Source organism: Aristolochia californica, unplaced genomic scaffold, assembly GCF_029961685.1.
Source record: "Aristolochia californica isolate CCGP_79_NKW_82.1479 unplaced genomic scaffold, dmAriCali1.0.hap1 SCAF_14, whole genome shotgun sequence".
In the NCBI taxonomy this organism is placed as follows: Eukaryota; Viridiplantae; Streptophyta; class Magnoliopsida; order Piperales; family Aristolochiaceae; genus Aristolochia; species Aristolochia californica.
This window is the reverse complement of record NW_027181815.1, coordinates 3,756,439-3,770,556: the sequence shown is the minus strand read 5'-3', so window position 1 is coordinate 3,770,556 and position 14,118 is coordinate 3,756,439. Positions and strand designations below refer to the sequence as shown.

Genomic DNA, 14,118 nt, shown 5'->3' with positions numbered 1-14,118 from the left:
TCGGAGAACACTTGAGGGCATTTTTCATTTGATCGTCTGGATTTCTAGGTTCTCTACTAACTAGAATTATTGGGTTTTTTTTTTTTTTTACTGTTTTAAACTCATCAGTATTCCTGTTCATTATGAATTTTCATTTTTCTGAAAATTCTCCATACATTTTATTCAATCTACTTAAAACTTTTTATCTTGTTTTGATTTCTTACTTTTGTATCTTATATTTTTACTACTTAATTCCTATTTATTTCTCATACATCCTATAGGGAACCCATGAGTGGAAAGATAACCCTTCAAGTGTGGATGCCACATAAAAGAATAGAAAAGGGAGAGAAAGTCCTCCTCCTCCCTTCTTTCATATATTTCAATATTGTAGAGAAAGGAGTGGGAATCACTCCTTTCCTCCCTCTTTTCTATTTTCTTAGCAAGAAGACCGGGGGGTTGGTGTAACCTCGGGTTTAAGTTCAAGTTCATATGATTACATGCTTCATTGATTTGAACCCATTAGCGGTGCACCTCCATCGGGTTTAGGTGAATGAATCAAATCATTCATTTGAATTGGCTATAACATTAAGCTGGTTGAATCAGGATTCCCAGACAAATCTTGATTCATCCGCTTGAACTAGTTTGGACACGATTCTCTCCCTCGTGACAATCTCTCTTCCTCCCAATTTTTTTTCTCTCCCTCTCAGCACTGTCTCCTTCTCCCTCTGGCAATTTTTCCTCATCTCCCTCTTGCTCTCAGCCCGCAATAGCGCACCCTCTTCACCTCCGACCTTCCTCCCCTTTACGTCGTCTTCGACCTTCCTCCCCTCTAGCCTCTACTTCTCTTTTTGGTTCTCGCTATACTTATGTAGAAAATAAAGAAAGTTAAATAGACGACAAATATCAATGACAAACAAATTGAAGATCATATAGAAATTACAACTCAAAAATGATTGTGAAGAAAGAAGAATTGAAAAAAATTGTTTGAAAAAAAGATATGGGTAACTTATTTATTTTCATATATTCATGTACATAAACATATTTCATTGCATATATTATATTATTTTAAATTTTAAAATAATGGTCCCTTTATTTTTTCTATATCTTTATTTTTCTTTCACTAGCAAGAATTAGATAAATATTGCAATAAATATATGAAACTGATTATTCCTCATGTGCTTACAATATTGAGTTTGTTTGTTTCAATCTCATGCATCACATGGGTTTTTGCTAGTCAAAGAGGGGGAGAATGTGGAAGATGAGGATTAGGATACCTCTAAGTTATTTTGCACTAACTCTTGAATGACAATTTTGTAAAAAAGAAAGAGCCTCCAAAAGTTTGTGAAATAGGATTTCAATCCATAGTTAGATGTAGAACCATTAACATGGAGAAAAAGGGGAAAAAATGAGTTGAACTCCTTAAAGGGAGCAAGATTCCAAGCCAAAGACTAAGAAAAATGAGTCAAACCCTAGTTACAAATATTTTTGGAATTAAGCGTGAATTGGACCACTACATTGAAGAAATAAATTATATGAGTCGAACCCATTGAAGGATTTGATCTCATTTGGGTGGACAACAACAAAAAGAATGCGAACCTAGTTAATAGAGAGTTTTGGCACAAACAAAGGATTCAACCCTTTAGGAAGCAAAAGCCAAAGAAATCGAACCTAGGAGAGGATTCGACTACAAAATCATGCTATCAGAAGAAATTCAACTTTTTAAAATATCAAAGGCAAAATTTGAAGCTATAGGTCTCCAAATTTAGTATTTGACCTACTAAAATGTTCAACAGTAAAAATAGAATTTATTATTATTTTTTTCAAAATTTAAGACCCAAAATTCACCTAATTTTATATAATACCTAAAATAACCTTATCCAATCACAAAGACTAGTTTTTTTTAACGCGGGAATTAAGACTGATTTATTTTTTTATTGGTGGAAGTAAGATCATAAATTGTTACATTAGAATAGGCCATGATTCTCACATATAGCTAACTTGAGTAGACAGTACAAGAAAATCGATTTCTACAAACAAATATTTCTACTAGCGAATTAAAATTCACTGTCATAAATGATTATTGGAGCATATTTTTTACAATATTCATATTTTTGACATATAGCCATAAAATTCACTGTGAAAATAATTATTTTTAAAAAATCTCTTTAAAATTTTGACAATATGAAAATAAAAAATAAAATTGCATATTTAATAAAAAAATAGTTGAAAAATCAAAAAACAAAAATAAATTTTTTTATTGAAATAATTTTTTTGTTACATTTTTAAAAAATTTATTTAAATAATAATCCAGTAAATTAATAAATTTAAATTAATTATTTTTTTAATTTATTTCTTAAAATTTTGTCATTTTTCCTTCTTCTCCTTTCTTTTTCTTTTTTTTTTCATCCCCTCTGTTTTTCCTCTGTTTCCTTTTCATTTTTTTTTCCTCCTTCCCTTCCTTGGGCCTTGGGCCTTGGGCCTTGGGCCTTGAGCTCGTCCTCTCCTCTCCCCTTCTTCTCCTTCTTTCCCACTTCCCTTCTTTTCCTTCTCTCCTTCCTCCTTCTCCCCCAACCGCCATGGAGGATCCCACCGCCCTTATCACCGCTGCACGGCCAACTATCTGGTCGGCAGGTACACTTATCTTTCTTTCCCCCGTTCTACCGTCACTGTAGAACGGTAGAAAGGGAGAGGAGGGGGAAGGGGTGGCCAAGGGTGGACCCCAGTCCGTATGTAGACCAGGATGCATACTGAGAGTAGAATCACTACCCCAATCCAGATCCAGATCGATTCAAGGGTTCAAATTTGGATCTAAATCCGGTTTGCTAGTCTAAATCCAATTTTTTTGTTTGGAACTCTAACCCATAAAATCTGCTGGCTCAAAACCCTAAAACTTGAACCTTAAACCCTAAACCTCCAAATCTCTAAAAACCCTAATTGTCTTTACTGTCTTTTGCAAAAGAGAGAGCTTAGTCTTGGGTCCTTACTGTTTGAACCCTTCACTCTTTTACTTTGAAGCTGGTCTACAACTGCCCTTTGATTAATCAAATAACTATTTGAAAAAGATATAAATTTATTGTCAACCTTGTAAGTTGTAAGGAAGTCCATTGGCTGCTCTCTCGCTACTTTTCTCTCTTTCGTTGTCAATTATAAAATTTATCAATGTTGTCTTATTAATTTGTTGGAGTTGTATCTCTTCTTGTTAGGGGCCTAAAAAGTGGATAGTGGCTATAATATGATATGAATTGATTGTGTTCGTCTTCAGCAAGTTTGTGTTTTAGTCTCCAATGCTTCTGCTTCTGCTTCTGCTTCTGCTTCTGGTGGAGAATGATGGGATTGGAACGAAAGAGACAAAGAATGGAAGGGCAAGGTGACCATCTAATCCCACCCTTTTCTCGTGTTATCTGAGTCGCAAGCCCATTCTTGTCTCGTGTTACTACTGTGATTTCCATCATCTCTTTCCAAGTCAGGCACAGAGCGCAGGTCAGGGCTGATCTGACCTCTGTTCCTCTCCCTTTTGAGCAGAGTTTGGCATCGGTCGGCTGTTTATAATAAAAAACAATGGACGTGTCAAAGCCTCCATGCAGTAGATGTTGGGAGATGAAGCTTCCTCTCTCATAAAATGTATAATTATATTGGAGACGTATCTGAGTTGAATTCAAGACATCGGTTATTCCCAGATTAAAGCTGTCAATGATTCTTTAAGGGGGGTTAGTCAACTGAGTAATTACTTAAGTTCAACTTTAACTTCAAGTTAATGATTTAGATCTCAGTATACATGAGTTCCACTTGGAAAATAATTTCTATAGTTAGTGCCCTAAGATAACACAAGAGAATGAGTAACTTGTAATAATATATTTAAATAGAATATATATACCTAAATACCGTATTAACAAAAAAATAAGATTATTACACTAATAAGTAATTTAATATAGAATTAAAATATATTAATATATAAATTAATTAAATAAAATATTATATTAATTAATGATTGCAGTTTATTATACATTAATACAATAATTACGTGTGACAAATAATTGTACACTGATTAATTATATAAAAATAAATAAAAATTAAAAAATACATAAGCGAATGTAATAAATTATTTAATTAATTTATTAATAACATAAGATATATTTTAACATAAAAATGAATAAATAAACAAAAATAATTACCATTCTTAAATCATTAATTTAATATAATAATAATAATAAATATAATATATAAATAAATATATTATTTTATCAATATATTCAAAATATTAATTTATTCAATAAGTAATTTTTATTCTGTTTTATGCATGCTGGAGGTCGTCTTCAACCTCTAGCCACGTGGAGGGGGTTTGATGGCTGCCATTGTCGAACCCTGTCGGCCGTCAAACATCGGCCACGTCTGCGTCGTTGACTCACCCCACACCAGCCACCACTGCCCTTCCACCGCAGAGGCCCGAAAATGCCATCGTCGCTCATCGTCGACGTCTGTCGCTCTTCGCAGGTCGAGAGGGAGAAGAGGGGGAGGCTGAGAGGGAGAGCGAGTGTGTGTGTGTGTGTGTGAGAGAGAGAGAGAGAGAGAGGGAGGCTGAGAGGAGGAGAGTAGTGAGAGCGAGAAGAGATGACAAAGCCTAGAGGGAGAAGAGAGCGGAAGAGAAAAAAAATCGAGAGGAAGTGACGCGTCTCGACCGATGGCTTCAAGTGAATGAATTACAAATTTAAGTGGATTCCTGATTCCACAATTTAAGCTTGAGGCAGCTTCATCCTCACAACCAACATCTTTCAATTAAAGCAGGCATGGACGCACTATTAATGGCTTCTTTGAATGACCTTAGTAATCGGGATGAACTTCATCTCCTTATGCACGTTAACTAACCCCCTAAAGAGAAGGGGGTGGGGGGGGGGGAGGTGGGCTAGTCAACAAACTTAAAATTTGAACTTTAAATTCATTTCATTCATCTACATGAAATTCAACTTCAAACTTGGTGCTAGTGTGGATATGTTCATGTGCACTGAAAAATAGTTTCCAGTGGTAGTACCCCAAAATGAGAAAAATATAAAAAATAAGAGAATGAGTAACTTGTAATAGTATATTTAATTAAAACATAATACTAAAACCCCAAATTAGGTAAAACAAACATGATTACTATACGAATAAGTAATTTAATGTATAATTAAAATATATTAATATACTAATTAATTAAATTAGATATTATATTATTTAATGATTGCAGTTTATTGTACATTAATACAGTAATTACGTGAGCCAATTAACTGTGCACATGATTAATTATAAAAAAAATAAAAAAAAACATTAAAAATAAAAAACGAATATAATAAGTTAAGTTATTAATTTATTAATAACATATGATATACTTTAACATAAAAAGAAATGATTAAATATGAAAAATTGAACAAATGCTAACTTTAACACTATATATTATTATTATTATTAATTAATAATATTTTTTTGTTAAATTTAAAACCATTGATTTTGTTAATTATAAAAATTGGTTAATTAAACCAAAATAATTGATCAAATGCTTAATTTAACAATATTTTAATTACCACTATTAAATCACAAATATAATATAGTAATTAAAACATAAATATAATGAATAAATAACATTGGTTAAATTTTTCCTAACTTAGGGAAAATTAAATCAATAACGTTGTCTTCCTCACAACGCCGATAATTTCAAGGAGACAACGGTGGGCTAGCAGCCAACAGCGATAGAGGCTGCGCTTTGACGGTACGCCAGAGGCACTCCGACTGGATGCTTTGTGATGTAGGGTATGCAATGGAGCGGTGGCAGGCAACTACGACTGAGGCTCTGCGACGGAGGCCAAGAGGGAGGTCGAGAGGGAGAAGAGAGAGCGACAAGCAAAAAGGAGGCCGAGAGGGAGAAGGGAGAAGGTGGCTGAGACGGAGAAAAAAAATTCAGAGGAAGAAGAGACGAGAAAAAAAAGGAGACCGAGAGAGAAAAGAGTGCGGGAGAGGTAAAAAAAAATTTTCGACGCGTCCTGCTCATTTCATCCAGTTGATTCGCAATATACTGTGGAATCCGAAATCACAAAATTAAACCGTGGGTGTTATCTTCGTATTCATCTGATTCATCAAATCGAATCAGGCACTGGTACTCCACTAACGACGTCAGGAGATGAACTGAGTAATGTGGCTAAAGCTCATCTCCTGCATAAGGGAGGGGGGGGGGGGGGGGGGGGGGGGGGGGGGGGGGGGAGTAGTGCAAAAATGAACTTGAAATGAAGTTCATGCACATTACTCCATTCATTCGATTAGGTCGTTAGTCGTGAATGAGTGCCTCTTCATTTGAATCACGGGCAAAAATCGGAGAATCGTGTTTCAACCCATTTTGCAAATTATTCACATGAAGCATTGAGTGACGTGTCGTTCCCTCCCCTGATGAATTTTTTTCCTCATTTTGCTCTGTTCTCCCTTTCTCTTGGCCTTCCTCTCCCGATGATTTTTTTCGCCCACTCTCTTCTTCCTCTAGTCTTTGCACTCCCTTCGGCTTCTTCTCCCTTCTCATCGTCTTTGCATCTCTTCTCCCTTCATCGTCTTTGCAGCTCCTCTCCCTGTCTCTCTCGACCTCCCTCTCCCTTCTCCCTCTCTGTTCTCCATCTCGGCCTTCCTCTCTTCTCACTCTCGGCCTCCCTCTCCTTTCTCCCTCTCGTTATTCTCTTTTCCCCTAAAAATCATCTCGATTTCCTTCAATTTTTGACATTTCGACATCAATTTCTTCGATTCTACTTCGATTTTCCCCAAATTTCAGAAGGTAAGCCTAAACCCTAATTTTTTTTCAATTGATTTAGTGTTGTATTTGATTTAATTTTAATTTCTGACCATAATTTGTATTGATTGTTGCATAATTGTGGGATTTAGGGTTAGGGTTTATTGTATTTAGGGTATTGTTCAAGGTATTTAACGGGTTTTATTTTTTTTTAAATTAGGGTTCTCGATTTTTGGGCTGATAGTGTTTAGGGTTTTTAAGGTCTAGGGTGTTTTTTCAAATTTTTTAGGGTTCTCGGTTTTAGGGTTTGGGAATTTTAGGGGTTTTAAGGTCTAGGGTTTAGGTTCTGGAATTAGTGTTTAAGAGTTAAGGTTTTTGATTCTTTTTAATTTTTTAGGGTTCTTGGTTAGGGTTTAGAGTTTGGGGTGATAGGGTTTAGGGTTTGGGGTGTTTAGACCAGTTCTAACAAGGCTAAGTCACCTACACGGGCGTCCATAAGCCAATGAAACCCGACCCCCATCACTGACGAGTTACTGTTCATAGTGACTGCGAAGTCATATGGGACTCTACCAGGGGTGTTCGGTGAATTTGGATTTGATGATTGTGTTTTTGCTTTGTTTATTGTATCTGTAGTGGAATTAGTGTAATTAATTTTGAAATATTTTAGAATGTTGTTGAATATTTTTGAAGTTCTATGGAATGATCTTGCCATGTGGTGAAGAAATTTGGGTGTTATAAATATCCACCACAAGGTATTTTTTTTTTTTTTTATGTTTGTGTTTCCATGTGTCCCTATTTACTATGACAGGTAAATGTTGTCTGATAAATTTTTTTCCATGAGGACCATCTCGGATTTAGATTATAGATAGCCAGAAGAAGACAACAAACTCCTCGATCATATGACATTGGGACCTTCAAGGATGACAGCAAAATGCTCAATCTCTTGGTTGAGCAGGTCAATATGGGGAACAAGATGCCCAATGGGGTTTAGAAGCATGAGGTGTATATGGACTTTGTAAATAGGTTCAATGAAGACATACTTAATAAAAAAATTGTTGAGCAACTCAAGAATCAAACAAGATCATGGATGAAAACTTACCAAACAGTAACGAGCTGTCTCAATACTAGTGGGTTTGGCTGGGATGCAACCACGCGACGAGTTACTACATGTTATTCTGTATGGCAATACTACATCAAGGTCAGTAAATCATGATGTATTGTAAAACATTTTGTATATTTTCTGCATTACTAGAACTCTATTCCAAGCCATCTAAAGGATGTTTTATTCTTGTAGGAGCATAAAGATGTTGAAAAGTATAGACAACAAGGTTGCCCCCCTTTACGACAAATTAGCTTTGGTAGTGGGAAACTCAATAGCCATGGAGACAGTAAGTCAAACTACCATAGACATGTGCAATGATGTCCATCATGAGGAAGAAAATGCACCCTTGGACGTGCTCGAGGATGTCAATTTAGGTAGGGATACTCCATCATCATTCTTTAGTGGGAATGAGTCGGCACCTGATCAGTCTTGAAGTGGTAACCCATCAACTTCAACTCTTCGTAGAAAGAGATCCGAAGAGGGAATGTCCACTAATGACACTTTCATGTTCTTTGATACAATGAAGGAAATTGCTGCGGTATTGCGTGATGCTATTAAACCTAAAGATGGTAAAGTCAGAGAGAATTGGTTCGAAGCCCTCATAGAAATCCCAGACCTGTCCGATGAGTTGAAGTTTTTGCGCTCCTCGATGGTTGGATACGAAAACTAAGATGGACATGTTCACGAAGTTGACAGTGGAAGAGCGGCTCAAGTGGCTTAAATATTGTTCTAGTGAAATGTAGTAATGAGTTTTAAGTACACTATCTACTTTGGGACGAGTGTTTTGAATTTTAATGATATTTTTTTAATTATGACATTGTAAGATTTATCATTGATAGATTATGAATGTCATTGTAGTTAAGATTTGGGTTTTCATGATTGTTGGGTTCTTATTGTGTGGTTGAATATTGTGGATGTGTGATTGGATATGGTTGTGTAAGGGTGTGATTGAAAATAGGTGTTGATATAAGATAAATGTATGTTTGTATTTATGACTTTTAGGAAGATACAAGAATTATTTTTGTAGTCGTCATTGTGTGTGTGGTGATTGTATTTGCAAGTTTCCATAGATATTAAGAAAGATAAAGAAAAGGATTGCTAGTATATTAGCATCCACATGTATGTTGTATGTCATGGGAAGATACTATCTCAGCCATAGGAATAGACGTGCAAATTCCAAGGCATAAATGTTTGTTTTTATGTTGTAAATTGTGGACTATTACGAGTAACTCAGTTCATTATCAAGCATGTTTTTTAAGTTTTAATTAATTTTATCCTAGTTTATTAATAAAATAATTTATTTATTTATTTATTATATTCATTAATTTTATTACTATATTAAACTATAAATTTAAGACTGGTAATTAAAATATTGTTAAAGAGATCATTTGATCACTTATTTTGGTTTAATTATCTCATTTTTATAATTAATTAAACTAATCATTTTTTATTTTGTAGCCAAATATTATTAATTAATAATAAGTAAAAAATCCATCTTTTGTTTTTAATAAAATAATTGTTTTTGTTTATTCAGTTCAATTAATTAATTAATTAATTAATTAATTATATTAGCTTATGATAATTTTTATTTTATTTATTTATTTATTATAATTTATTTTAGTCACACATAATTATTATATTAATTTATAATAAACTATAATCATTAAGTAATATAATATAATATTTCATTAATTAGTTTATTAATATATTTTAATACTATACATTAAATCACTTATAAGTACAGTAACCATGTTTATTTTGGTTAATGATCTGTTTAGGTATATATTCTATTTAAGTATATTAAAAAAAGTTACTCATTCTCTTATTTATATCATTTTTTTAATTTTAAGACACTAATACTGAAATATATTTTCTGTTTTTTAATGCACGTGAACTCGTCCCCGTTAATCTTACATTTTGTAATTTTTGTGTGCACGTATTCGTTTCCAATTTCCTCGGAGATAAGACGGGGGTACGCAAACTAAGGCCGTATGAAAGTGAAGGAAATCAACCCACGAGATGTCTGCGTCTTTCCATAAATCCTTTTGTGAGCAGCTCTGTTCGTAATCGGTTCCGAACGGGTTCAAAGTTTCAGAGACGAATGGAGTCTGTGAGAAGATGATCACACGGGGATGTCTTTTCCGAGGAACAATCTTTGGAATGTTGTCGCGTGCGAGTGCGACTGGTAGAATCGATCCGAAGAATAAAAAACAAATATCAAAAGCGACTCCTGTAACTGATAAATCTGAGGCGGCAGTGATGTCCGATATCATAAATATGTCCCTTGTGGCTTTTCTCCCGATTTCCGAACTTCTTTGGTCTTCTGCTTTTCCTTCCTTTGACAAATATTCGTTTCTTTTGGAACAAGAAAGTTGAAATGGGATTTCCATCGCGAGTCTCTTCTGGAAGATGACTGGAGCAGCCCAAGTGGGCAAGATGCCTTCTCCCACGCATGTCTCGTGGTGATGCAAATCACCGTGGGTGCGTCTCTGTCTCTTTCCTCCCATTAATAAGACACCTCCTTTACAGATCTTTAAAAAGAATTATAAACCAGTGCGAGATAGGTTCATGTCAATGACAAGAAATCTGCTGCCACACAACTGTTTATGGGACTGAATTAATGTAGCAGTGGGTGGAAGAATTGCTTTTTCACTAAAAGAAGAAAAAATGGTCTTATTCAGGTCAGATTCTATCCTTCCTCCCAGCAGAGGTTACTCAAAATGGGTTACTGTGCAAGCTAGGCTCTTTACTTGTTGATATTAACTAATGGTGGTTCATAATAATGGAACTTCTTCTTTAAAAAAAAAAAAAGGAAACTAGGAAGAATTTCCAGGTAATATTTAAGAATAATTTAAAGTTCATGGAAGAAATCAAACAAAATTTTACGGTGCAGAGAGTTAAGAGGTTGGCTGTTGCTTTTTTTCTTTTGAATTGGACTTTTCTGCTCTCTGAAGAATTAATCACGAAGATCAATGAAGAGGAGACAATTATAGCAAAAGATTAATGCTACACGTGGATTGCTCAATTTTCTCCAAAAAAAAAAAAAAAAACAGAGAGTAAAATTAGGCGAGAACTAAATATATAATTCAAGAATTCCGTCTATAAGAACACTGCCAAAGGAGGCTGTAGAAAAAGTACCCAGGCGTCACATAACCTCTCTCTCTCTCTCTCCATTTGCATCGATCTTCTTGTTCAGCCAGAAAGATGGCTTTCAGCGGGACTGACAGTTCTTCGGACGACGATTTGGAAGGAAGCCCATCGAGGGTCGCCGAGCAACTACGAACTCTACAGACCCTCGTTCCCAACATAAACCAGGTTCTAAGATTACTTGATTTATGCACATTACATTCTTTCTTCTTTCTCTTCTCCTTCTCGTTTTTCTTCTTCATTGCTCGGTAAGATCACTTCTTTTTTTCTCTGCTTTCCGTTGGAAACGTTAATTTATGGGTCAACTTATCAGTGATGGAAGTCAATCGATCTTTAGGGAAAAGTTGTTATCAATAATCAGATAATTATATTTTATACCCTCGGTTAACTGTACTGCAAAATGCGCTTTTTTGAACTGAGTCAGACATAAACTGGCCGCCGGGTGGACTTTCTGTCTGAATTCTTCCCAAGAGGAATCCAAACAGAACCAGGGTGTGATATAGAGTTTGTTTAAGGTGACTGTAAATTTCGTCTCCGCGCTGACCTTGATCTCTCTCTCTCTCTCTCTCTCTCTCTCTCTCTCTCTATAGATATATCCCGATCGAGAATTAAAACTTTACGCCTATAATTAAGCTGCCCAGGAGGCGAGGCTCACAATTCATGATGTTTTGTGTTGCAGAGGGACGAGAGGTCGATTCTGGAAGACACCCGAAAATACCTGAGGAGAATTCAAAAGGAGACGGGGCAAATTGAGAGGGAACTCTCACAGAGCTCGACGTCCGGGGAAAGCGAGAGGCCTCGCATTATCAGAGTAAGAGCTTCCGGCCGGGGAAGAAGCATTAAGCACGCTCTGTGTTATCCAAATGGGTAGATACTGAAGGAAAATTGATGGGGTTTTGGTGAATTGGCAGGTGGAAACAGAGAAGGTGGCGGAGAGACGATTCGCGGTGAAGATCGTTTGGAGACGAGGGGCCGGGATAGCAGGTCGTGTGCAGCAAGTGATCGAGTGCTTGGACATCCAGATGATCTCCGTGGTCATCAACGAAACCAAGCCGGAAGAGATGCTCAGTACCGCCTTCGTTAAAGTAACATTTCCTTCCCTCCTCTCCCTTTCCCCATTATTACTTACCATGGAATTTTTATTAATTATTTACATATTTTCTCGAGCTTGCACATGTTTGTTTATTTATTTCTACCATTTTTTTATCGGAATAATAAATTTCTATTCGATTTGATCATTAAAAATATTAAGTATAATACAAATGCACCTGACGTTCTTCTCTTTTTAGGAGAAGTCGTGGCCAAGCCTGTAACCTGTTTGTGGAGGAGATCTCCCTAGGCCACTGGCCTTATTTAAAAGATATGGCTGGTGATCTCAAGAAGAGAGAGAGAGAGAGAGAGGAAGCCAAAAGGGCTACAGACAAATTAATAAAAGAAACTAGAAGATTAAGGAGAGACTTTAGGGACGAGTGACGAAGGCTGTTACCTGATACGTATCCTTTCATCCTTTTGGTCTATTTGGTTCCTCTCTTGGCCGTCTTCTCCACAGAATTAATGGGAATATCAGACTGGACTGGAGTCAGAAAGAAGGTCGTAGATTCCTGTAGTTGAGTTCAACAAGTCATATTATTAATCTTTATCTGTCTACTAGAGAACTGTTTTGCTTTTTTTCATCCCTGCATCCACCGACAGTTTCTCAGCTCAACTCCTGACGTTACGCTTTGTTGGGTTCAAAGGTGAAGAAAGGGATGACGACGACGGAAGAGGAGCTCCGTGATCTGATCATAACTGCTGCTGGAAGATACGGGTTGCTATCTTAAAACCAGGTCAGACATGAAAAGAATCCCTAGACTGAGGAGCAGATGACCTGTGTGCCGCCGTTATTTGTCCGGAGAAGAAAACTAGATATTCTCTTTTGCTTTTCCCATATTCTGGCTTTAATTCCCTGTATTTACTGACACCCCCACAGGCGTCCAAAAAATTCTGAAAGACGTAGATTTAAGGAATTAATAAGAAGTTCAGAGACTGGGTGAGGCCTCAAGGAAGATGGTGATGAGTTTTGAATGCTTTAAATAATTAAGATAAGATTTATTAAGTTGCAGAAAGGTATTTTCTTAAATAAAATAATTCTATATTAAAATAATCATTTATATCTGTATTTTTACACTCAACCATGAAAGCTAACACCATCCACCTACAATTTTTCTTCACTAACGTAATCAATTACAAACACACCCTCTTACCCGACAAATACACACCTTAATGCCTCCATGTATCATTGTTTTGTACTAATGTAATCAATTCCAAACACACCCGCTTATCCCACAACTACCCACCTTAATGCCACGATATCCCAAACCATTCGCACACACCAAAACACTTACACTTGCTTTCACCCTCAATTTCACTCTCTAAAGAGACACCATGAATCCAATCATTCACACTACATCTCAAGAAAAAAACTCTTCACTATTTTCCTCCTCATCCCAACCAAATGGATCGCCAATCTCCTATCCACATACAATTCACCCAACTTCCTCATATTCTCCATCCATATCCGTCACTGTCTCACCACCCAAATAAATCCTCTCCATCAAGCTACTCATCTAGTTACCTACCGCACCACATATTATGTCTATATTTCCCAACTCAAACCCAATTCAAATCACTTTTTCAAAAGTAAACCCTACCTACCCCCAACAAGAACATTCTCACTCCTACTGACAACCAACTCCTCACCCCCATGCACTGGCTATGTATCATCCACCCTCCCATTTAACACAACAATCCACCATTGTCCAAGACCAAAATGTTACCACTCTAAAAGAAGCTTGGTTGCTATGAGATGTACCTTCTAATCTCAATAAGCACAATGCTAAGAATAACACAACACTAGAGGTAAAATGAGCTTAACAAAAAAAACACAATTTGGAACTTTGAAGACAAATTCTTACAATGCTCTCTCCATACTTCAACCTTGAGGTGCAAGGTTGATCTTCCAAGAGGGATGAAATGATAAAACCCAAATTTATGTAAAAGTCCACATCTACCAAGTTAGGGGAGTGGAACAAATTGTAATTTGAGGGCATTTAACTTTAAAAAGTCTAAGGAGCTCCACCTCAAGGGTAAAAGCGGTAATTGGTTTTGCTTT

General features: G+C 36.1%; 1 protein-coding gene across 2 annotated transcripts; it reads left to right on the top strand.

Moving 5' to 3' along the window:
* Nucleotides 1–10,944: 10,944 nt before the first annotated feature.
* Nucleotides 10,945–12,988, top strand: LOC137950515 (transcription factor FER-LIKE IRON DEFICIENCY-INDUCED TRANSCRIPTION FACTOR-like). 2 transcript variants are annotated; one of them, XM_068797024.1, is made up of 4 exons: nucleotides 10,945–11,135; nucleotides 11,647–11,778; nucleotides 11,879–12,052; nucleotides 12,704–12,988. In XM_068797024.1, the coding sequence occupies exons 1-4, from the start codon at nucleotides 11,025–11,027 to the stop codon at nucleotides 12,785–12,787; spliced, it is 501 nt and encodes a 166-aa protein (XP_068653125.1). In that variant the 5' UTR covers nucleotides 10,945–11,024; the 3' UTR covers nucleotides 12,788–12,988. The 2 variants fall into 2 exon arrangements, with proteins under 2 accessions (XP_068653125.1, XP_068653126.1); XM_068797025.1 differs by lacking the exon at nucleotides 12,704–12,988 and adding an exon at nucleotides 12,257–12,690.
* The last annotated feature ends 1,130 nt before the right edge of the window (nucleotides 12,989–14,118 follow it).

Excerpts from the sequence above, each read along its gene's own strand:
- LOC137950515 (XM_068797024.1), top strand. The coding sequence starts at position 11,025 with ATGGCTTTCAGCGGGACTGACAGTTCTTCGGACGACGATTTGGAAGGA. Across the intron at positions 11,136-11,646 it reads TCGTTCCCAACATAAACCAG|AGGGACGAGAGGTCGATTCT; the intron begins GTTCTAAGATTA and ends TTTGTGTTGCAG. Across the intron at positions 11,779-11,878 it reads AGAGGCCTCGCATTATCAGA|GTGGAAACAGAGAAGGTGGC; the intron begins GTAAGAGCTTCC and ends GTGAATTGGCAG.